Source organism: Caloenas nicobarica, chromosome 7, assembly GCF_036013445.1.
Source record: "Caloenas nicobarica isolate bCalNic1 chromosome 7, bCalNic1.hap1, whole genome shotgun sequence".
NCBI lineage: Eukaryota > Metazoa > Chordata > Aves > Columbiformes > Columbidae > Caloenas > Caloenas nicobarica.
The window spans coordinates 22,082,380-22,105,789 of NC_088251.1; the positions used below are offsets into that span (position 1 = coordinate 22,082,380).

General features: G+C 41.5%; 1 protein-coding gene across 41 annotated transcripts in view; it reads right to left on the minus strand.

Moving 5' to 3' along the window:
* The window catches only part of SORBS1 (sorbin and SH3 domain containing 1), a 148,026-nt gene that overhangs the window by 38,059 nt on the left and 86,557 nt on the right, over nucleotides 1–23,410 (minus strand). For 13 of the 41 annotated variants that reach the window (XM_065638382.1, XM_065638383.1, XM_065638385.1 and 10 more), the window contains 9 exons: nucleotides 19,693–20,064; nucleotides 16,639–16,786; nucleotides 11,556–11,585; nucleotides 7,747–7,922; nucleotides 6,882–6,945; nucleotides 5,661–5,735; nucleotides 5,262–5,324; nucleotides 1,224–1,271; nucleotides 980–1,109 (listed from right to left, as the gene is read on the minus strand). In XM_065638382.1, coding sequence (XP_065494454.1) covers nucleotides 980–1,109; nucleotides 1,224–1,271; nucleotides 5,262–5,324; nucleotides 5,661–5,735; nucleotides 6,882–6,945; nucleotides 7,747–7,922; nucleotides 11,556–11,585; nucleotides 16,639–16,786; nucleotides 19,693–20,064 — 1,106 coding nt within the window. Of the gene's footprint in view, nucleotides 1–979; nucleotides 1,110–1,223; nucleotides 1,272–5,261; nucleotides 5,325–5,660; nucleotides 5,736–6,881; nucleotides 6,946–7,746; nucleotides 7,923–11,555; nucleotides 11,586–16,638; nucleotides 16,787–19,692; nucleotides 20,065–20,634; nucleotides 21,459–23,410 lie in introns of those variants that run through there. The other 28 variants (XM_065638380.1, XM_065638374.1, XM_065638371.1 and 25 more) reach the window with 11 other exon arrangements.

The following is a 23,410-nucleotide window of genomic DNA, read 5'->3' on the forward strand; positions in this document are numbered from 1 at the left end:
ATTTCAACAAGGTTGATCTTTGCTGTCTAGAATAAACTTGATTGCTTCAGATTACAACCCCAGAGAAACTTCTCCCTGGTAAAACACTGTTTTGTCACTAGATAATAGTAAGTGCTTATTGTTGTAATCCTTTCACTTGCAAGAGTTTTCTTGGAAGGCCAACATACTATGCCTTCAATTCCTGCATAAGGAAGACACGTTCTATCAGCAAACTTTGTCTCCTGATCCGGTGGACTGAGATGCTCATTGAATTAGCTATCTCAAATTACAGCATTGCTCATTCGAAGCAGCAAGTGAAAAACATTAAGAGCATGTGGACATTGGTGAGGGAGGGAGGAGCAGTTCAAGAGCTAGGAGAATTCAGCAGGACATAAAATATCCATTGCTCATTCTGCTTTCCCTTAATTTGGTAAACACATTCATTATTATTACGAAGAGGTTTAAAATACATGGTAATAAACAAAGCAAAAAACCAGGAGGGAAGTCATCTTGAAAGATCAGAAATGACACCACTAACCAGAACCTACTTCCAATGAAGTTCATACAGGTGGGACTCCTCAGAGATGGAAAATGCAACAAAACTTCTACCAAGGCTCAACATAAATCCATATTTTGCTTCTCCACAATTATTGCTACTTGGTTATATTCTGAGGTGCCTTTACTGCATCACACTGAGACAAGCGTTTCCAATGTGCCTCTGTAGGAGGCACTGTATCAGCACGACACCCAGGGAAACACTCCTCACCCAGGCAGGAAACTATGCCACAGACTATGTGACGCCTGGTAATAAAGGACAGACAAAATGGGGGACTGGGCTGTGACAATGAAGGAGGTCACTGCTGTCTAGTAGAAGAGACAGATTCCCCCAAAATGTTTAACTGGAGTTGTGGACCTAAAGTTTCCACCTTTGCTCCCTTCCCATTCCCAGGTTTCAGAGATCCTTCCAGTACTGATGCAAATATATCTTAATTCAGGTCACCTTTCGGGGCTTGATTTCCGCAATGAAGTACGGTTTGGCAGTGGCAAAGTGGCAGACCTCTTAACAACCTTCTCTGAATCAATATTGTCCATCTCACTCTTGGAGCGGGGAACCGAAAGCTGGGTTCTACCTGTAAGATAAGTCAGATATGTGAATACTGGTGAACTGGATAAGAGGCAAATAAATAGACATTTTACGTGTCCTTTCTGTTTCACAGATTATATAAGAAACGTGAATTACTTACTGTCCTCAGAATAGGAGTAACGAGGAGAGTATGAATCAGAATCTTCGTCTGAAAGACAAAAGCATTTTGCAAATGAGCTAAAAAGCCCCAAAGAAGAAGCACCAGAGACCCTTTTCATTTCTTCTACTAATACATTGGCTATAGATTGAGTGATACGCCCAATACTTACCACAGGGAGAGGATCTTAAAAAAGAAAATCCCAATGAGGTTTCAATTGCATTTAAAAATAATTCCGAGATTAGATATAAATATTGATGTACTACTTACACTAATACCTTTCTCCAGGGTCTCAAAGCACTTTAGAAAACCATCAGTTTTTATCACAAAACTCCTCTACAGCAAGGGTTATTAGATCCACTTTATCAAAAGCTGAAAGATAAATTGAGGATCTAAAAGCCATAGTACCTGCCTAAAATAACTCATTAGGTGCTAGACACAGTAATAGAACTGAGGAGTCCTGGTCCCAATTGCATACAATAATCACTGGGACATCCTCCTTGTATTAACTTGCACACCAAGTTGAAGTATGTTCACTGACTGATTATCTTTTAAGTGCAGCTAATGTTCCTGGCACGACACAAACATGTACTTGCACCAAGAGACTGTACTTGTTCTGAAGAGTGTACCTTTTAAATAGGAAAGACATGTCTACAGAATGCAAGAAAGATATTCAAGCAGCTCTCAACGAGCCAGCAATGACATTAGTGTAACTGAGTGGTGTGGTCTGGCCCCCAAGCTGAACAACTTTAATAACAAAAGTGCTGCGCTGCACCAACACACCAATATAGTTTCCAGGACACAACTGCTGACCCGGGCCATGGAACCACATCCTGCCTTGATGACAGATAACATGGTACTGTAGCACACAAGGCAGATGTGCCCCAAAACAAGATGGGAGGATGGCAGCATTACCACCTCCCACTCCACAGGTGATGGCCAGAGAGGCTTTGACTTGATCAAAAATCCTAACAGTACCTTTCCACCATCTTCAACAGCTTTGGAATGAATCCTCAATGAACTATAGGTAGTAGCAAGGGGAGTTGGGATGGGACCTGGAAACTGGACCCACAGGCCCATCTCCTTTCTCTGCTGCTGAGGGCTCAAACTTGCAGGGATGTCTATATGAGACACCTGCAGGACTCCAAGACAAAATACAGGAAAGTACAATGCAATGACTGCAATGAGAACTGCGAGCAAAGGTATTATTAATGCTTCTGTGAAGAAACCACTGAAAGTGACAGAGAGAAAAAGACAGGATGAAGCTAGAATAAGCTAGATAAGAAAAGAACATACTAAAAAAGTGCTACGTGAATTTAGTGATGCCGATCAACAGATGGAAACAATTTCCAGCTCTTCTCTCAAGGAGGACATCAATCAGCTCCTACAGCCAATCTCATCTGCTGGAAAAAACAATCTGGCTAACACAGCTGACCTGAAATTGCACTCTAGGCTTAATCAAGCCTTTCAGGAAGGGTCAAAGAAACCTTAACTTCTAGCCCCTCTGTTGAATTATCTCGGTGAATGTATTAGAAAGTTAAAGTTCCAAACAGATGGTTATTGACTATACTGTGCTTATCATAACCTTTGTTTTAAAAAATATAGGTCAATCTTCAAGCCAATTCCCATATTTTAAACCTAAATGACAGAAAACAAATATTTATTTATGTAATGTTACTACACTGAATTGCTGACAAAATTTACTGATATTCCTATATAAAAGATGGGTTTATTCAGACAGTAAAGTACTCGGTAGATCTCAAAACTCTCTGTCCCTACAAGTACAGATGAACAAATGTCTAAAACTATCTTCACAGCCATTCACCTCTCATAGTATCATTTAGTGCTGATGAATAATGAAAAAAAAAATTACTTACTTGAAGAGAAATGTCAATATTATAGCTCATCATTCAGACAGCAAAACCATACAGGAAAAAAAAAATCACTGCAGATAAGTGCTATTTTACAATTGCTAATATTCTAATATCTACAATAATAAGGAGAACAGGTAAGTTCTGTCTCTTCAAGTATCTTATGAAGAAGAGTGCCTACATTTCTTCCCTTTTTACAGCAGTGAATACTGAAACACAGAAATCTGGAATGACTTGATAAAGCTTAAAGGGTAAATCAGAGGTGAGCATTAAAACAATGTCTCCCGGTCCTCAGAGCTTCATTTTATCCATGGGACCCTCCTTAATGGAGCAGAATATCACAACTTGTAGTTTTAAAATCTGATTCCTTTAGCAAGAAGAGAACTTTCCCCTGTAGTTCCTAGAGAATCTGCAGATTTTTCTTTTTTAAAAGGGTTGGCCAAAATCTCTACATTTCAATACCCTTAGACTCCAAAAGTAGTTTAGAGGGGAGCCCAAATCTTGATGTTTCTAGGATATCCAAACTCTGATACTGATTCAATCCATTTTTGCATGAACACTTTGCAGCTGAGTACATCACTTTGAAATGTTTTCCAAACATGAAACATGCACTCCAATCCATCTACATCATCAGACAGTCTGGATTCCTTATCAAGGAAAGAATCCAAGAACATATTACAGAAATATTTCCCAATGTATTGAGAATAAAGAGCATATGTTTGGTCCAATAAAATTTCAACTACCTAAACCAGGAAATTATTTTCATATGCACTTTGTAAGCGCACAGGGGACATTTATGGGCAGACTCTTAATATATTATCATCATTAGTTTTGCAAACTACATCAGTTCAGAGAACAGTAAAATGTATTTTCAAACTTCATTACAAACAACAAAATTGAATCTCTGTAAAACTCCTTTATCAACTAGTTATTTGGTCTCTGTTTCTGTCTGTCCATATCCACATACCATTCTGCCAATAAAAAATAATTTACACTGCATTATGATTTGCAAGACAGGACTCTTCACCTAATAGGTTTCACCAAGAAACGAGCAAGTATCTTAGATACCTGTATGACGCTCGTCTGCACTCATTTTAACAGTGAAATGCACCTTACATCTCCTAGTCTTCTTTGAGCATCTCAGCTAGAACCCATACTGTGTGCTCTATTCTTATACTGTACCCACCGGGTGTTTAATATAAACATTGAATTAATTATATATGAATATAAATTACTAGTCTCATCAGGGTTGGCTTGAGGCACAGGCTAAGTAGGCAAGTTCCTAAACTGCAGGATCAAAAGCGATACCAAAGCACCGAGCCAACAAGGCTGTCACCGTCAACAATTTGCCAATCAGGAAATGCCTCTATATCCAATGATCCAATGTGTGCAGTGGATTCCAGTGTTTCTCATATATAAGTGTTTTCGTACATATGCACACAGTTACAGGATTATCACTGCAATAGATACTATTTCACCATCCCTGAAACATGACTGCAAAGCATCCTGGTTTGTACATGTAGTTTAAAGGAATCTGCTGACTACACAAAGAGGGTAAGGTAAAGATAGTGTTATTTCAAGTTGCAAAATATGCTGATGAGACTGTCAAACTCTGTCCTTGCCTAGATATGCCAAGTGCACCTAAGGCCAGCCCTGAACCTACGTTACCAAGTTACATTTATTTTAAAATACTATATTGAGGGACTGATCCAAAACCCACTGAAGCAAGCAGCCTTTTTACCAATAGACTTCAGTGGCATTTTGGGTCTGGCCCTCATACTGTGTTAATATTCAAAACCAAAAGTAAATAATTAATGAAGTGTATTGAGCTGAAAGGGGGGTGGGAGAAATCTCATTTAAACCACATCTTTACAGGTAAGTCAGCATTCTAGGCATGTTAAATAATCACTGCACGCACACGGCTAATTACAACTGATAAGCACATAAAACCAAGCAAACCCCAAGTCTGCAGCGTTAGTCAAATACTAGTTACAAAGCCAGAAGAGCACTGCAAAGCCAAAAAGGTATCATACAGTCAAGGCAATGCTTAGAGTGCAGCAAATCATTATGAGGCAGCATAATGCTCAGCAACTAGAAAACACTCCAGGAAGAAAACAAATGGATAAGGCAGCAATTGTGCAGAAAAATAGATATGGTCCTTTATTATTACCTTCAGAGATAGGACTAGGAGTAGACGCAGGAAACTGGTATGTAGGAGAATAAGGATTGTCTTCTGCAGCAGAGAAAAGCAGTGGATTTTGAGACTATCCACAGTGAAGTGGAGGTTCTGCTTCATCCCCCAATTTCCTATCACCACATGATTTTATTGCCTACTTTAATAATACTAGAGTAAATGGCATCATACTTAAAAAAAAAGATTAATGGATTAGCAAAGATTTAGTTATTTTATGCATCACACAAGAATGTACACTGGGTATAACTAAATTTCCAGCCAGTGTAACACATGGGTAATGGAAATCTAGAACCTGAATCTAGTTACTATTAGGGTGCTACAGTAGAGTTAACTCAAAGCACAAGACAACAGATACTCTGACTAAACTTCTGGTACCTTCAGTTTTTTGCTGGATTTCAGGAAGTTCAGGAAATATGTAGGTAGGGCAATAAGGGTTTTCTTCAGGAGTGTCTAAGGAGAGGAACATGATTTGCAAAAAAGAACAGAGAGGACAGATTTAAAGGGGAAGAACATCGAGACAAGGATCCATAAGAGCTGCAGAACAGTCCCTCTTGTGCTGATGTTCCAGCACGACACAACATAGATACCTATTTGGTCATTGCTGCCTTGCCTATCTCGGCCCTGCGAGAGATCCGGGAAGCTGAGGAGACTGAACTCCTCCTCCTCCTCCTCCTCCAGAACACAGGCTCTGGCTGAACTGAGGAGCCTCTGTTAGGAGCACTGGGATTAGGAAACTTTAACTCTTTCTCGTTCCATCCAATACCACACAGCACCTATATATGCATAAAGCTCATCACGACAGCACCTGCAGCGGCAAATACAGCTCCAGTTTTGCATGCTCGATGTTTTATTATATAAGCGCAGTTCCGAATTGCATTTGCCTGCACGTCAGGCTGTTCAGAGGGTTCAGTTTGCAAATGCGGCTGCAGCCATTTCTCACACAGAAGAACAAACGTGAACGTATCAGCAGCCAGGCACAGAAGTGCCCCAAAGTCGGGGATTCCCTGAGAGTGCACCAGTATGAAGTTTGCAATAGCTCGCCACAATTTTAGGTTTTGAAAGAAGAAAATCCAGGGTTTAGGAAAAGCAGAGTTCAGATTCTGAACTCACCAAACATCAATGGAAACCTTTCCATTGGTTTCAGTGAGCTCCAAATCAAGCTTTATTATGCAGATACTAATGCTTTACAGTGTAAAAGGTTTTCTCTTATACACAGAGCAGTTTCAATGACAACTTACTACCTGTCTGTGGGACAGTCTGTGGGAATGGGGTTATCTGCTATAATTGGAGTTCAGGGATCTATTTTCTCTAAGTATAGAATTACTAGCAACTTTCTGATGTCAAATAGTACTCTTGATCTCATGAGGGCACTGCAGTTCACCTTTCAGAACAACTCAGACCCTTCTTTGGACTTCACTGTTCTCTCACCTTTGACTTCAGAGATTTTAAATACATCAGTTGAATTCTGTGGTGCAGAGCAAACAGTAGTTAACACAAAATGCTTTTATTTAACATCCGGTACAATTCTTCACATGAATGAAACAAAATATTATCAAGGTGGTCTTTTAAAATAAATAAACATCTGTGTTACAGTACCTCTATTTATCTTGTGGATCTGTTTGAACATTGTCTTGTACCAGTCCTTTGATCTGTCAGTATTCTATTGGAAAAATGAATATACACATAAATAATCACAACCATGAATTCTACCAGCCTTTCAAAGTTCTTACAAATCTTCCAATGAAAAATGCTTACACTCTGCTTCCTATTCCATTTATCATCATTGACTACCTAAAAATCAAGGCTATTTGAAATCCATACTTTAAAAGATGAGTGATTTTACTTAAATATATAAACTCATATAATGAAGCTACAGGCTTCACACAAGTTACTAATAACGTACGAGCTTTGTAGGGGTAGGTTGCAACTTGTGCAGAACTGTAGATAGTGTGGAAGGTTTTGCATGTGAATTTGATTTGACATCTAAAAGTAGATACCTTGCCTAATTTAGTTATACATACTGATTTCCTAACTATTCAATGGACAGTTTAAAGTTCAAGTCACTCCAATACTGATTTTAAGAATAGACTAATAATTGATTATATGATTTAATGATAATGTCTCCTCAACACTGAATGAACTTAAATATATTGTATAAAAGAGATATCTGCCTTTAACATGTCTAAAATGAGACAAAACTCTCCCTTAGCTGCTAGGTGTGAATGAAATAGAAGAACAGAAACGAATATTCTCAAATATGATGAAAAGAGATATTAATTTTTAATTTCCCCACCCCGAGGCAGCTGAAACAAGTCATTGATAGCAAAGAGAAGTGTTAATAATAAAATAAATTGGAACTAGAATTATATCTTCCCTCAAAGCTCTGCAGTCTCTGGAGCTTTAGCAAATGCCCCAAGTCCCAATGCAGGCAGAACCTGGCCCAGGGTTTGCATTGCCTTACCCTCAGTGGAATGCCAATATCATCGACGGAGGTATCAGACATGCGCTGAGGGCTCTTGACAATGCTTCTCTTCTCCTCCATTGCCCTCTTCCCTCTTGGTGCTGTCTCCAGAGCTGGCTTGTCCCGTATGAATGCTGAATCAACTTTATCAGAAACTAGTCTGTCTGGCACTGAATCTGGAAATTAAAATGGGGGATTCTTATCTCATCCCAGCATTTCACCACATTACCGTATTCCACTTTTTAAAGGCAAAAATCCTAGCAAGTAGTTGATGAGACAGACTGTGTCACTGCAAGCTGCGGTTAGCATCTGGACTGAAGGAAGCCAACCATGAAAATATTAGATGCCAACAAAACAGGCTAGCATCTCTCAGGTAGCCACCTTTGTGTATCTCATGACAGCTTCAGCCATCATGTAAGTAAGATAACAGAAAATTTTTGTTTCAAGAACTGTTTGGCACTTGGTTTTTTTAAGTCTTTTTGACCAATTAGCAACTTTGCAATCTCATTCTTCATCAAAAAGTCATCTTTTCCTGCTGGTGATTTTGAGCATCCTACATGGTAGTGGGGCACTACTTTTTAACAGCCTGCACTCACCTGCCTGACAATCCCATTTGTTACAGTCAGTACATGATGCTTCCAATTCAACTCTGTGCCCCAACCGGAGTTCGTAAACAACAAATTACACTCTTGTTTAGCATATATATGATTCCTCTTGCACATGAGTCTGCACAAAGATTGGGGTAAACAACTAATTGCTCCAGACTGCTTTGCTTCTACCTGGAATTCCTTGATGGTGCGCGGTTTACACCCACATGTAGCAGCAGGCACCATCACTGGCCAAGGAACCCAGGGAGCTCAGGCTGCTCTGAAGCTCTGCTATGCTCTGGAGAGCTGCAGCACAACAACCCTTAGGCTCTGCCGAGGACCTTTTCTATGTGGATTTTCTGGAAACATCTGTGATTCTACCAGTCTGCCTCATCAAGACTTTGCCATGTCCTATCGTTTTTACATCACTGCATGCATTGAAGAGAAAGAGAGAGATGTTTATTCACATGCACATCACCATACTGCCCAAAGCCATTAAATGTGCAGAAATCTGAAAGGGGCATTTAGAAGAGGAAAGGCTCATGCATAACACAGCATTGGTCTGTTGGTACCTTGAGCAAACACAATTCTGCCCTGCAAAACACAGTATGTGAAAGATCTGTGTTTGAGTGCTTGGTTTGAAATTACCATCCAACCTTAGGTGTTCCTCCTCTTTAAGAAAAATTAAATAATGTTTATAAATGTTCAAAATGGAGCAAAGCATCTACTAAATCCTTGTTTAGTAATTTCAACCTACTTCCCTTCCCTGTGAATATGTGTCCACTGTCTTTCAGTCTTTTTGTGTCCCTGGTGTACAGGGCTCTCCATTTTGTAGAAAATATTCAGTCTATTCCCATTACTAAACTCCTTACTAAGCCTCCAGAAACAGATCTTGAAGGCCAAAAGGAAGTGGGTTTTTGGATGTGGATGAGGATATGTGGAGAGGATGCAAATTTTAGGAAAAGTCACAACATTCCTCCATTACTTATCATCACTGCTGATGTTACAAGTCCTGAGCTTCTGGTCTAGAAAAGTCATTTTCTGCAGGCTAAAGAATTAAATGCCAGAGAAGGTGACAAAGATCTTTTTTAACAGAACTAGTAAATACATATTATTTCTCTTCAGTTCCCTTGCTCCATGCATTGGGAAAGTATTTGGCTGTTTGCCAGGTAGACCCCATCTGAAACTATGACGATAGTCTTCAAAATACCTAAGATAGATGTAAAATGACAGGGTAAACGTATCGCAATCTGTTTTCCCAGTGCCACAGCCATGATTCTAAGCAAAATCTTTATTTTGATGATTTAACAAAAATAAAACCCACCATCTGGACTGTGCCAGCCATCCCCCAACCATGAATTCATATCTCAATATTATAACCTGAAGGTTTGGGAGCTACGTAGGATGGCATAGCCAGGGGGAAAATCTACCAGCCAGTTAAATGTATTTTGAAGGAGTTTTCAAAAGCATTTTTTAGAGTGCACTTAGAACTGGTTGAAGGTGCTGGACTAACACCCTGGAGACAGGACAGGCCTGTCTGCCAGCATGAGTGGTATTAGGACAAGCCCCTCCTGCACACCCTGCCAGGTTCCCAGCACCACAGGACTTCAGCCTCTTCCAGTTTGGCTGCCCAGCTGATACCACAAACACGGACACCTGCTGCATAGGTGTCTTTGCAGAGGGAGGAACTAAAGCAGACATCTTTCACCACAGATTTCCTACAATACTCTACAACTTGGAGCATAACGGCTAAACATCACGCTAATGTATTATATTTGCCATGCAGCTCCGACCATTTCAAAAGAGTATATATACCAGGCTTCGAGGTATTTAAAAATCAGAGAGCCGAATCTGGTGCCTAATTGCCCAAATAAGCAGACTGCACCAGTCAGCACACCTGTGCCATCCTTTCACAAGAACAGCGGCAGTACAGGGGATTGCACAGCATGAGAGTTTTACTGCTGTGACCAAGAGAACGTATTATAAAAAGCAGGGGGAGAGCTGGCAGCCCACAGCTTTTGTGGTTGTTTTGGCACACTGAGAGCAGGTGCAGACCCAGCTATGCCACAACATGCTTCACTCTTCCAGACCGAGAATCATTTGGGCTGCAGCAAACTGCTCTGCGGCCATCTCTAGTGTAGAAAATATAAGAGTTCCTGGTAATGAAGGGAAACACCTTGTGAAAGGGAAAATCAACAGGAAACCTCTGTCCAGACTTGCAAGCAAGCGTTAAACTCACAGCTGAGTGTGTCCGGTGAGACAACACCTGCACTAAGGGAAGGAGCTGAGACTGTCACCTCAGCAGGGTGGCAGCAGAGAGGAGGGACAGGCTGGTGTCACAGGTGAAGGAGGTTGGACCAGGTCAGCAGTTGCCTCAGGGGCAGATGTCAGCCCCTCTGGACACACTCTGCTAGTCCAGGGCCCTCACAGCAGCCCAAGAGCAGTATTGGCTTCCCTGTGTTTCTATTTGTGATATTTAAATTGCTTAGGCACTCCCTGTGACTCTGTTCTCTTCCACCTCTCTATGGCCATAACCAAAGAAAAATAATATGGGTAAACAGGTGCACAATGTGCTGTTCCTATAACGCCCACTGCAGACTGAGCTACTTCTATTTGGGGTGCGTGGATGGAAAGACGACCAGGAAAACAGCTTGTTCTCCCTTCAAGGAGAGACTCTTATACTCATCACAAAAGCAGAAAGCTGCCCAGGAAGAGGAGGGTGGCAGCACACATGCAGACTCACATACTACAATTTTATCATTTATTTATTGACATCTGGCACAAATACCTCTGCTCCTGGACTCATATCAATACTGATTTTTATTTCTCTTCCTCCCCACTCACCACAAGCAAGACTAACTTTAATGGCTGTGTAGAGGAACTTGAGAATATGCTCCAAGAGAATAAACCTAAAAGGCTCAAAAGGCAGGCCCAAAAGTCAAGTGGTACAACCAAACTTTATGTAAATCTTATGACTTAGGAGGAACAGACAAGTAATTTAGGGTTTAAGTATATTAAAATGTAGCCACACAGGTAGAATTGGGAGAAAAGACTGGAATCAAACATTCAGTGACCTGGACTAAGCCAGGACAAATATTTATACTCATCCCTTTGCAGTTCCTAGGAAGCGTGTTTGCTAAAGGTACTCCATAAGCTAACAAAGCAGCAGCTTTGCTCCAGCAGAGGCAGCAGCTGGGAGGTAGCAGACCTTTCACATCATACCTGCCAGGCTACTAAGCCTTTTTTGCTGTTCTGTGGTAAAGGAAGAAATAAAACAAAAAGAAATACAGAACAAACGTGTGAGACATAAAGAGCAAGTGCTCTGGCGCTGCATTTCTGAGCGGCAAGAAATACACTGTAGACAGAATGGCAGCAGCTGCTGGAGAGAATCTGTTTTCAAATACCCTGCCAAAGTGACAGCCCACAGCTCCTTCTCCACGGTGCAGCCTTGTGGAATAATATAAAACCCATGATGCAGTGACCGAGACATTTGCAAAGAACAGCTTAAAAATTTTTTAAAATTTTTTTCTTAACACCAGAGGATGAAAAAAGTTGGACAGCAGACAATTTGAAAAACAGTAAAGATTCACAGAGTCAAACAACTTGACAACTAACTCTGTAACCATTACCATGAAGTACATTTTCAAACAATAATGCTGTAGCATTTCAAAGCGATATAGGAAAAGACCAAGTCACTGTTGGTGATTGCCGAGTCTCACCATGTACTACTGAGCCACAGATACAGCTTGGTTAAGGCTTTGATTCTCAGAATGGTCCCCTTGGTTTACGGTTTCTCATTACTGAGTTCTCAGACTGAAACATTTGTGGTATCTTCCAGTATGTTTGACCACCGTAAAGCTGATGCTCAAAGCTGCTTTCTAAAGGGATGCTCAAATGACTTGCCCAAGCCATGACTTGGAATAAACCAAGAATTCTTAGCACTCTGTTCTCTGCTCTTTCTACTCCCTAGCAATTAATCCCTTCATTTAAAGCATGAAAGCCATTTGAAAAGAATAAACTATTTTACTGACATACAAAATACAAACACTATTGAAAGCTCCCATTGTTAATGCAAAGATTTCGAAACTTTAATATATTAATCATACCTGTTATACATTCATAACAAACCATGCCATGCAATGCCTGTCCAGGAAATACCTGTGCTTTGGGGTGGCGTGGGACACTTGCCAAGCAAGTCTGCAGTAACTAACAATGCTCCAGTCGTCCGCTGTTTGCCAGCAGAACCCACCTTCACTAGATATTTGTAGTAAGCGGATCAACTTCAGCAAGGGAAATTGATATTCCTCCTCACTAAGTGCAGCTCCCTCACCAATATCTATGAACTTTGTTCTTTAACCCCAGCACTTCTGCTCTACTGACCACCGATGGCAAGCTGCTCCTGTGCATTACTCTCACATGACGGCTGCCAACATATGAAACAAACCCTTATGTGCAACAGAGAAAAGGAAATATTAGCAATCCGAATCTGAAAAGTAGATGGGAACCACCTGCCACACGGTTCACTCTTCTAAGCCCAGCACCAGGAGTAGGCTGGTGAGTTAGGAGAAAAGATGCGAGTGAGGATGGTCTCAGCTTCAGTCATCGCCTTCACTAAGGAGAACTGGATTCAGTCACTAAGGTCTCCTGACAAAAGCATGCGGTTTAAAGAGTCAACACTTGAGAGCTCTTTCCTATCTCTTCCATCACAAAGAATATCATGGATGAATAGACTTTTCATGAAAAAAACAAACAAACAAAACTTTTTACACGAAGAGGAATATTCCTTTTCACCTGTGTCTCTGACCAGGAGAGAGCTGCTGACAGACAGAAGCAGGAGCAGGACGTCTCTGCTATTGCACTCTCCTGTCTGACCAGAGACAGGTTGTAGCCCCTGGCACACACCAGCTCACTGAGGCTTTCATTCTCCATCTTGTGTTCTGGGACTGTGAGCAAAGGCCGGGACCTCGTAGGCTTCCCAAAGAAAGGGTTGAGCAGAGGAACATAACTGCTGGTAACAGTGAAGGAAAGACTATAGATGCCTTCAGAGTCCCCAGAGGAAGGAGCACTGGGGGAGACCAAGACTTGAAACCAGTAAGAAAAGGGGAAGAGGAAACAAGTATTCGAGTATGTTTAGTGCAAAATAAAGGTGTCAAAAAGAAAATTAATCAAGACACCAGCAGATATGAAGGGAAGAAATTCTTACCTTGGTACTAGGAATGAACAAGAGGATCTGAAATTACTTGTTTGTAAGCATAAATCTTATTCAGTTGGTATTGCTGAAATCCAGTAGAAAAAATTATGAGCTCTGTCATCACAACTTACTGAGTAAGATCAAGCAGACAAAAAAAGGATATAGTGTAGTTTCTGTGCTTCAAATGCCATTACCTGTTTCTAAGTCTCTGACAGGTCCAAATCAAAGGGTCTTAAATGCTTACAGATGAACTAGCAGATAAAACATAAAATAGGACAGTTGGTGATGTCTACTGCAACTGTCACTCCAGAGAACAAGATAACCAGCTCCTTAAAAAGCAATCAATAATTCAGTGAGGAGAATGAAAGCCACATTATCCACCTTGAAGACTAATTAAACTACTGGAGACCTCAGACTTCCAGCATGAAAATGACCTTGAAATTTCTAATTCAGAGGGTATTTCATAGTACACAAGAGGAATTAATATTAAACCTCATCTTGACATGAAGGAATTGATTTCAGCACAAAACATAATTAACCATTCAGTAGAAGGTGGATCATAACCTTTTAACAATTTGTCATATGTCATGAGACCAAACCAGGTTTGAATAGATAAGGTCCACAAAGATGAAAACAAATATGAATCATGTCAGCCAGGACAGAGATGTAATAGGTAACTAAGATCTGAGAACCATTTAAAAAACACTGAGTTAGCAAAAATAAATCTTGATGCTGTGCTGGAATAAAGCCTAGATAGGAATGGAAGCATAAGGAACTGTAAGAAACCCTCAATAGATAACAAGATGGAAAAGTAAGAAAATGCATACTTATGAGTAGGTCGCAGACACTGGGAAATGAATGAAAATGACAAAGGAAGTAAAAGAATTAACAGAATGTCTCAGAGACTCAAAAATAGGTTTTGAGGTACATGGAGAATAAGCAGAAACGCAGCAATGATCTTGTTCTTTTACCAAGTAGGCACAGTGGAACTGTTAATAAGAGAGCAGAAAAGATGACACATCTGATTACTATTTCCATTCTGCATTTGGAAAAAAAAAAAAAAAAAAAAAGTCTGACATCCTACTGCCTGATGGAGAAATACTTTCCACTTCAACAGTAACTAAGGACTATGCCAAATGATAACAACTGAGGTCAGATGCTTGAAAATTAACACATTCATATAAACTGTACTGAAGAGTGTTAGAACAGTTTCCTGCTCTAAACAGAGCAGTTATGGAGAGAGCAGCCCACTGGACAATTAACATTCATCCTCAGTATGTCTTGGAAAACAAAGGAAACTCCACAGGACAAGGAGGAAAGCAAATGTCATGACAACGTTCAAAAAGCATTAGTATGATGTCTGGGACATCTGTCTGTCAAGTTGACAATAATGCCAGAAAAATATATAATTGCAACGACTTATATGGGATTTTACTAATAAAAACATAGTATGACACCTGCAATGTCAGTCAATATAGATTCGTGACTAAGATGCCTTGTCAAGCCAGTTCTATATGATTCTTGCAAATTACAAGTTTGACTAATAAAGACTGAAAATCATGTATTAGAAGGAGATACTTCACACACTTGATCAAGTTGCTTATCAGGCCATGATCTGTATCACAGTCAACAAAAATGTGATGAGAGAAGGCTCTTCAGTCTATCAGGATTCAGTATCATGAGTGCTAATGGTCAGAGGGGCAAGACATTCACACAGGACAAACTGTTAACTGTGAAGGTAATTAGTAAACAGAACAATCTGACATCTGTTGTCTCAGAGCCAGTATGTATGGATGATCATATTATAGAGATTTGTCTCTAGTGTTCTTAAAATCTACAGAAATAAAATATCCTCGTGTGGTAGACACTGAAATGCTCCAGATTTAATATGCAAACCAACCAAATGAGTATGCCACCTCAAGAAAGTAAACAAAAAGTTTTGAGACAAAAAAGGCTGCCTCAAATAATATTTTCTCCTCTTGAAGCAGTTGAGGAATCCAGACACCCTCATTCAAAAGCACGTAAGCAAAGCTGCTTCAGATGCTGGCAAAAAAGGAGAGATAACCCATTCATTACACTTATAATCAGCTGGGCTACAGTGAAGACACTATCTTCAGGATCAAAGACTGAAGTCTGTTTTAAAAAGGCACTGGAAAAAAATAAATGTGAGGCTGCAGAGGAGCACATCAATGCATGCCTGTAACTAGAATGACTACAATATGAGGAGTACAGGCCTTGCCCTGTCTTGGAGTTTCCTAAGTCCGCTGGAAACCAAGGCAAGTGGGTCTGCACTTGTGTGACCCTTTTATAAGCTACAGACTTTAGTGACGCACAATGAACCAGGAGGCTGAGGTAATGCCAGCCATCAGGAGAAACAAAACGAAAAGCAAAGTTTCCCTCTAATGCCAGAGGTAAAGAGATGCAACTATCTGTTCAGAGGGAGCTGCTGCAAGGCAGAGAAAGGCTTAGATTAGTAAACACAGGAGTGCTCCAACATGGTTGTTTCATTCATCTGAAAACCCAGTGCTCAAGGACTATTAGTCTGAATTGATCCGGTTTTGGACAGAGGAACAAATTGCCATATTTTAACTTATGGACAAACAGATTATTTACTATTGGGTAAATTCTGCTGAGAATTCAGAGGCCAAATCTATTTCACAGTAACTGAAAATATGACTGCTTTCACACTGCAGTAACCAAGAAGCAAGACACCCACCTTTCCAGATAGAGAGAACCTACTTCAAGCTACCTTGGCTTCTATTGATAACGAGGTGAGCGCATACACACTTTCCACCATGCCAGAACACCTGATGCGGAATAAGCTGTTACCCTGCAATAACTTATTCATATGTACATAGTCCCGTTACAAGCCTCTCCCCCAACCTCAGAGTGGCTTCTGATACACAGGTTCTAATTAGAAAAAGCAGACATTGTCCCATGCCTCTAACCTCTTACTTGCCTATTCTATGCTCCAGTCACTACAACCTTGTGGAGGCAGCTTTGTTAGCTCTTAGTCTAGACTTAATTGTTCATGGCACACACATTCTCCATTTCCTTATAGCATAACAGGTTGCTCAGTTTGAGCCACAAATATCTACATGCAAGTCTCCTTACCTCGATTGTGCTGCAAAAGGACAATAGTGGGATTGACGATTGTAGTAGAGGGATACGCAGAGGAAGACTTGTTGATTGAAGTGAAGGAGGTTGGATAGTCAGTGCCAGTGCCAGGCTGGGGCACTTCATTTAGCACAGGACCTGAGTCCTGAAAAGGAGAGCAACACATCGTTAGTGACACGCACAAGGCTGCTACACTGGGAAAATCCGGAAAAAAAAAAAAACCAACAACATTCTGAGCTGAACGAGAAGCATAATCACAGCAAATTTTAGTAAAAAAGGCATAAGCATGAGTGTTACCCTGCTTCTTGTACATACCCTGCTCGTTGTTAATGCAATTAGTTTGCTAAGGCGGTACTATAATTATTTGGTGTTGGGTTTCACAACTCCAACCCCAAAAAGGAGGCACTAAATTCATCCGGCAGACTCTCTGGAGCAAAAACAGGGTGCCAGAAATTAGCAGATCTGTTTGGGGGGGAAAGACGCAGACATCTTCCCCCTGATATGTACACACACAAACATTTGTTTTAGAAGTCTTCCTTTCATAGCAAGAAGTCAGACATGCAAAACTCATGCAATTCTGGAGTGAAATATTATTACTGCAGCTGGTTTGGTAAGGAAGGTCCAAGGAATAAGGTTAGCACCATCACTCAGGAGACAGTGTGACACCTACCTGATTAAAATAATTAAATTTAAAAACAAACCACAAAATGAAACAATATAGAGGATAAAAAGTAGGACTCTAGTAAGGAAGATACTAAACATGGCTTTGTCACTGGAGCATGGATAGCAAGATGTTCTTGTTCTCCTAAAGCATCCAGCTCCATTATTTACTTATTTCAAACCCACCTCTGGTATCACCACAGCTCTGGTGGCTCTGTAGAAATATAGGCTGTGTCAGCAGGGAAACTTTAAAAACTAGTTCATCTTTGAAACATCTCAGTCCAGGGATACCAGGGATACTTTTATTGGTACACTATGAGTGTGTGTGCCAGTTTAGGCTGAGATTTTTCAAAGATTCTTAAGGAATTTGGACACACAATTATCAGTTGATGAGGAACAAGCATCCAAACAAAGAGAGTGTGGAACAGCGTACCAGATTTCTGCACTCCTGCTACTCCACTGTCAGACTGAAATGCTGCAAGCACTGATCTGTAAAATGGAGCTGAACATTCAAGGGGATTTTCATCACTATTAAAAAACCCCTGAACATGCAGAGAATGTTGCTCCAGAAGAATCCCTACTCCTGGCTTTTCTGGCCAAGTGCAACTCTGTGCCCTTCATACTCACTAGTGTCAGGGGAAAGGACTCACAGGATCAGGTAGGGGGCTAAACAGGGGCCAGAGTGAGGGCTGGCACCAGAGCTCAGAGATAAATCATAGTGAGAACTGGCCATAATCAGAACAAGCATCTACAGTCTCTCCAGCCTAGAGGTGAAATAGGGAAGAACAATCATTTTCTGCTGGATGGTGGTGATCTTGCTCCAAGCAGCATCTGATCAGGCCACAGACATTTCACGAGGACAGAAAAGAACCAATGGTCTTCAGAAATAGATATCCCTAAGAGAGAGATCCAGCCCCATTTTTCTGACTGTGATAACACTCCAAACGATGAAATTCAGGAAAAGGAGTGGGAGGTCAGGGAGAAGTATGAGTAAGTTGTGTTTGAGCTTCACTTGAATAACTAAAATACAAAGAACCCCTCAAATAAGAGGGATGTCAGATTAGGATAGGCTCAGCAGCCCCAGGTAAATCACCGAAGTGGGTGAACAAAGATCCTTTAAATCCTTGTGGAAAAAAACCTCTGTGACCACATGCCTGAAGTTGGCATGCCCAAAGATGTTTCAAAACTCTTATCTCATGAAAATTAGGTACAAGAAAATTTCCACTGCTCATCTATGATTTGGATGCCTGCTGATTTTTTTCTGGAGCCTGCAGATAGGCTCCATTAAAAAAAAAAAAAAAAAAAAAAAACAACAACGAGAGAGAGGAAACCAAAAAACCCCACCACATACCAAAACCCCCAAACTTTCATTGTTCTCTGCAGTAAAAAAACCCCACAGATTTCAACATAAGCAGAAACACCAATGCTGAGAACTTCTGAAAGTATCATCCTTAGTTGTTTCTTTCTTCCCCCCCCACACGCCTGTTTGCAAGATCCCTAAAGAGTCAGAGGGCAAAGAAAGCATCATCATTAGAAGGGGGTTCTGCTGAACTTCTTACTTGTCCTTACGAGCAACAATATAAAAAAAGAAATGGTGGTTGTAAGACTTCCAGTACAAGGAGGGTCAGGTACCTTTTGCCTTCTCTGCAACTCTGAGTGATGCTTTTCCTCCTTGTCCTTGAGGGCTTTTTAAAACAAGTGATGAGTTTAAAGAGAAACAAAACCTAATCCAAGAATACAGTAAATTGTAAATTAAAACTGTTGCAGATTGAACTCTTCAAAATTTTCGAAGACAAGCAATTCCAAATTGAATAAACCCTCTCCTCCTAATCTATCCCGTAGCACCTACACGCTCGGAAGACTCTTAGCTCCATAACTGATATTATTGCTTGTAGGTCATTGGATACTGGCAGCAATCTTACACTGATTTCGGCAGGGATTTGTGTAGAGACCATATATATGGTCTTGTGGCCAGAAAACCAGCCCTAACCTTTAACTGGTCTGCTGTTGCTGCTTTAACTATTACTGAAACATAATTAAGGATGCAATTAAAAGAGCCTGAAGAGATCAGTTAGTTGCAGCTATTCTGTTTCTACAGAATTCATTATTCTGAGACAATCCTGTGAAGACTCTTACGGTGTGCATCACCTAGTAGAATGGGCACAAAGAGAGACAGTCAAACGTTGTTGCGAGGAGTCAATAGAAAGTTCAAAGCTGCACAAGGCAGGCAACACACATGCACTAGGACGTAAACAAGGTTTCAGTTGTCATGCTGCTGGCAGGGAGTGAGTCATCACTCCTCTCTCAAGTTTAGTATTGCAAGGAGAAAGTAATTTTAATCTAGGAATACAAATTTAGGAAAAGGGCGAGGAGGGTACTTGGCAAGCTTACTGTATGTGAGATGACTCCAGTGATTTCAGGCTTCAAGCCCCTGTGCAAAGCCCCTGTGACTGGAGGGACAAGTGAAGGTGGTGATGAGAAGAATGGCAGTTTCGGGTAAACAGAGGGTAATGTGTCAGATGCGGAGGGTGCTTGGTTATGGTGGAAACCCCTCTGGAGATGTGGGGGAATGAAATCATCTAGAGTTGGAAAAGTCAAGGGTGAGCCAGGAGAAACAGTCTCAGGGAATACGGAGCCTTGCCCGAAAGGAACCAGAGGCGGTGGTGGAGTGCTGGAGCTGCCTTCTTGCTGTCTGTCGGGATTAACCTGGAGGAGGGGGACTACTATAACCCCAGGCTGAGCTGTGGTGGTGGCAGTGGCATCCTGTAGGAAACAAGGTGTTGTTATGCAATGGGGGAGATTGGTACTTTAGTCTAATGCAGCCATACAGTGTCATGCAAGGAGGCACTCGAAATGATATGAAACACCAACACATCTTCTCTCTTTAGGGAAACACACTTCTTCAGTCTTGCAGCCCTGGCCTCTATGAACACACACAGTTTTTCACAAAAAACTTCCCCTCTTCTCCAGTTCTATGCAGTGAGGCTAAATCAAACCACAGAACAGCTCTGCATTCACCATCACTTGAGAAGCAGTAACCATCATATTACAGAGTTTGCTTCTTTTACACCTCCCTAAAATAGAAAGATCCTCACCAGCCCAACCCAACCCCCTGCAAACACCACGCACGCACAAACACACAGATCAATGTTGGGGGGGAGGGCGCTCATGGGGTGTTAAGTATTATCGAGTAGAAGACCACAAGACTCAAGTGGCACAATGAGTGCTCAGATATTAGGTAGGAGGGGAATAAAGCATTAAGAGAACACTGTAATGAATTAAAGAACCATTCACACAGCTGAAAGAAAACAAGGTTATGGAGAAAACATGTACCATGCTGCGTCCCATTGCCTTGTATGGTGGCTGTCGCCGCTGAGTAAGGTAAGGTTCTTTTCTCATCCTGTCCTCTGTGGCAGCTGTGCTCGGGGGCTCTAGCACTCTGTCCCTCCCAGCTTGCGGAGGTGATGACTGAGTCCAGGAGGGTTGGCCCGCATCATAACTAACTGCGTCTTTACTGAGGATAATGTAATAGTACGGCCTGGGAGGGATAGGAGGAGGAGCAGCAGCAAGAGACTTTCCAGTATCTGTTACAGAAGAAACAATGTCGGCGGCTGGTGCCTGAGTGAGCTCAGCGCCCAAACTGGTGCTGGCTGCTGGGTCATGTGTGGTGCCAGTGGAATTTTCAGATGCGGCTGAGCAAGTGCTGTTAGATAAACAAGCTACATATAGCTTGGCGACCTTTTTATCTGCCTTCGTCTCATGACTGGAATTCATTCCAGCCTTACTACTGGGATCTGCCCTGTCAAGGTTGCGTTGTAAGGATGATGCACTCGACAAGGAGCGACTTTCCAAGAGTGGCTGCCCAGCATGCACCTCATCTTTGGGGCCTAAATAGGGGGAATACCCTGCTGGCAAGCCTTGCTTCCCACTGGGGATGGCCCCATAGGGGGTTGGTGACGAGAAATAACACCGTGCACTGGCATTTGGTGACACACGCTGCGTATAAGGCTTGGGCGCATTCAGGTACACGCAGTCCATGATGGGCACTGGCAAGAGGTTGGTCGCTTTAGTGTCAGTGCGAGGACGCCATGCAAAGCTTTCCTCTTTGGGAAGAGGAGGACGGGGAGGAGCGAGGGCCTGCCCAGGCAGAATTAAGAAGGAAGAGAAGGAGAGAGGAAGCAGCACCGAATGAAAGGAAAAAGGCAGGAAAAAAATAAATAAATTCAAAGAATGAATTCGGTCATTAGACTTGGGTTAAGCAGGTTTTAATACAGCAAGAACAAAAAGCAAACACAGTATCTGGGAGGCCTGTGTAGAACTCACACACATCATCTCACACATTCTCTCTTTCTTAGCACTGCAGCACCCAAACTTTACCCAGTTCTCAAGTCCCTGCCTACATGTTTCTCCCTCTGGGGTAAATACCTCTCAGTGCTGTATTGTTTCAAGAGCCCTGCACAGCAACACCCACCATGCCCCTTGGAAAGCCTGAGTCAAGATTTAACATCCTGGCTAACTAAACCCAGGCTCACGCCTGCATAACTAACTACTTCCCAGCACAGGGGACATTTGAATCGCAAAGCAAAATTCAGAGCTCTAGGCCATCCCTGCATGTTAAGAGCACTGCCAAAAAACGAACGTTGTGAAGTTTCACCGGTGCTAATGAAAGCAGACATCATGTGAACATTATAGCCTGCCACAGCTGGCTAAGTAAAAAGTCAACATTTCTTCCTTCTAAAAGCTAGCTCTTGAATTCTCTTTAGCATTTTTCAGTCCTGAAAATGCTTTCAGGAAGACCAGAACAATTAAAGTCTCTTGAGGAACTGACTTCATAAGAACACCAACAGAGAAATCCTGCTTTTAATAAATAATTTTAAAAGCTTTACTGTTTTTGGTACTTTGCAACATATAGGTTGCTAACTCCACAACTGCCTGCCAACTGCAAATCCAACTCCAATTACAGTGATTTTTTTCCCAAAAGTCAAACTGTTTTGAAGTAAAATAACTTAGCAATAGAGAGGTTTTGTTTTATTTTATTGCTTTGTTACCAGTAGCTGAAAACTATAAACTCCTGAAAGGAAGAGAATTAATACGCCCGCCTAATGAATAGCAGCTCCCTGCATTCTTGCAATTTAACCCTCTGGAGACTATGAAACTAGGTTTTACACACACCCTGTTGTCATATCTTTATGAGCAAAGGCTGGCAAAACCACTGCTACAATGGCCAAAACCAGAGAACTAAGATACCTTAACAGCTTGCAACACTCAAATCTGAAAAAAATACCACCTTTCAAATCCATCCACAAGTGACAGGTTGTGGCCAGCACCTATTCTTGTTACATGGATACAGACATAGAATAGCTTCATAAAATTACAGCTGCTGTCCCAAAATCGACTGTCCTCATGCTGCCCCTCATTACCCCCCTTCCCTGATGTGTAGGAGAGTGGAGAAGTCGGTTGGCAAGTGCTCATTCTGAAGGGTTTCTGCTTCTGGAGCAGGCTCGTTCCTTTTCATTCCTTAAGGAAAAGTACTTTCCGTCTGGAGACTTCGGAGTGCCACAATATTTCCCTAGGTTAGGTGAAGCGTCACTTTACAACCATATAGTATTGTCAGGAAATACTAATTCACCACCTGCAATTGCTATTTTTCATTTTCTTCCATTTCGGCTTAGTTTGGACAGCAGTCCTTGAGACTTCTATAAGAAGTACTGTGTGCATCAGCGCTCTCTCTGTTCACCAACAAGATCAATAAGGGACTACGGGACAGCTGGAACTATCAGGCACTAAATGGGTGTCTCCTTTGGGGTGCCACTCCTTCCCATACCTTCATCTGAGTTGTACCTTCTTCCAATTTCAGGAACAGTGTCTGTTCTGTGGCACTGCTATAGGTCCCTGATGATGAGAGCAGCCACTCCAACAGGGGACAAGGCTTTAAGGGGACTCTGTTTCACACAAGAAAGCAGTCTCTAACAAAGGGTTTCCTTATCAGCTTTCAGACTGCTTATGTGCACATCAGCCACTCAAAAGAAAAAGGATGAAGTTACACTTCTCTTAACAGATTGACTTCAACAATTTACCTTCAGGTACAAATAACCTTTCCCTTGTTGGC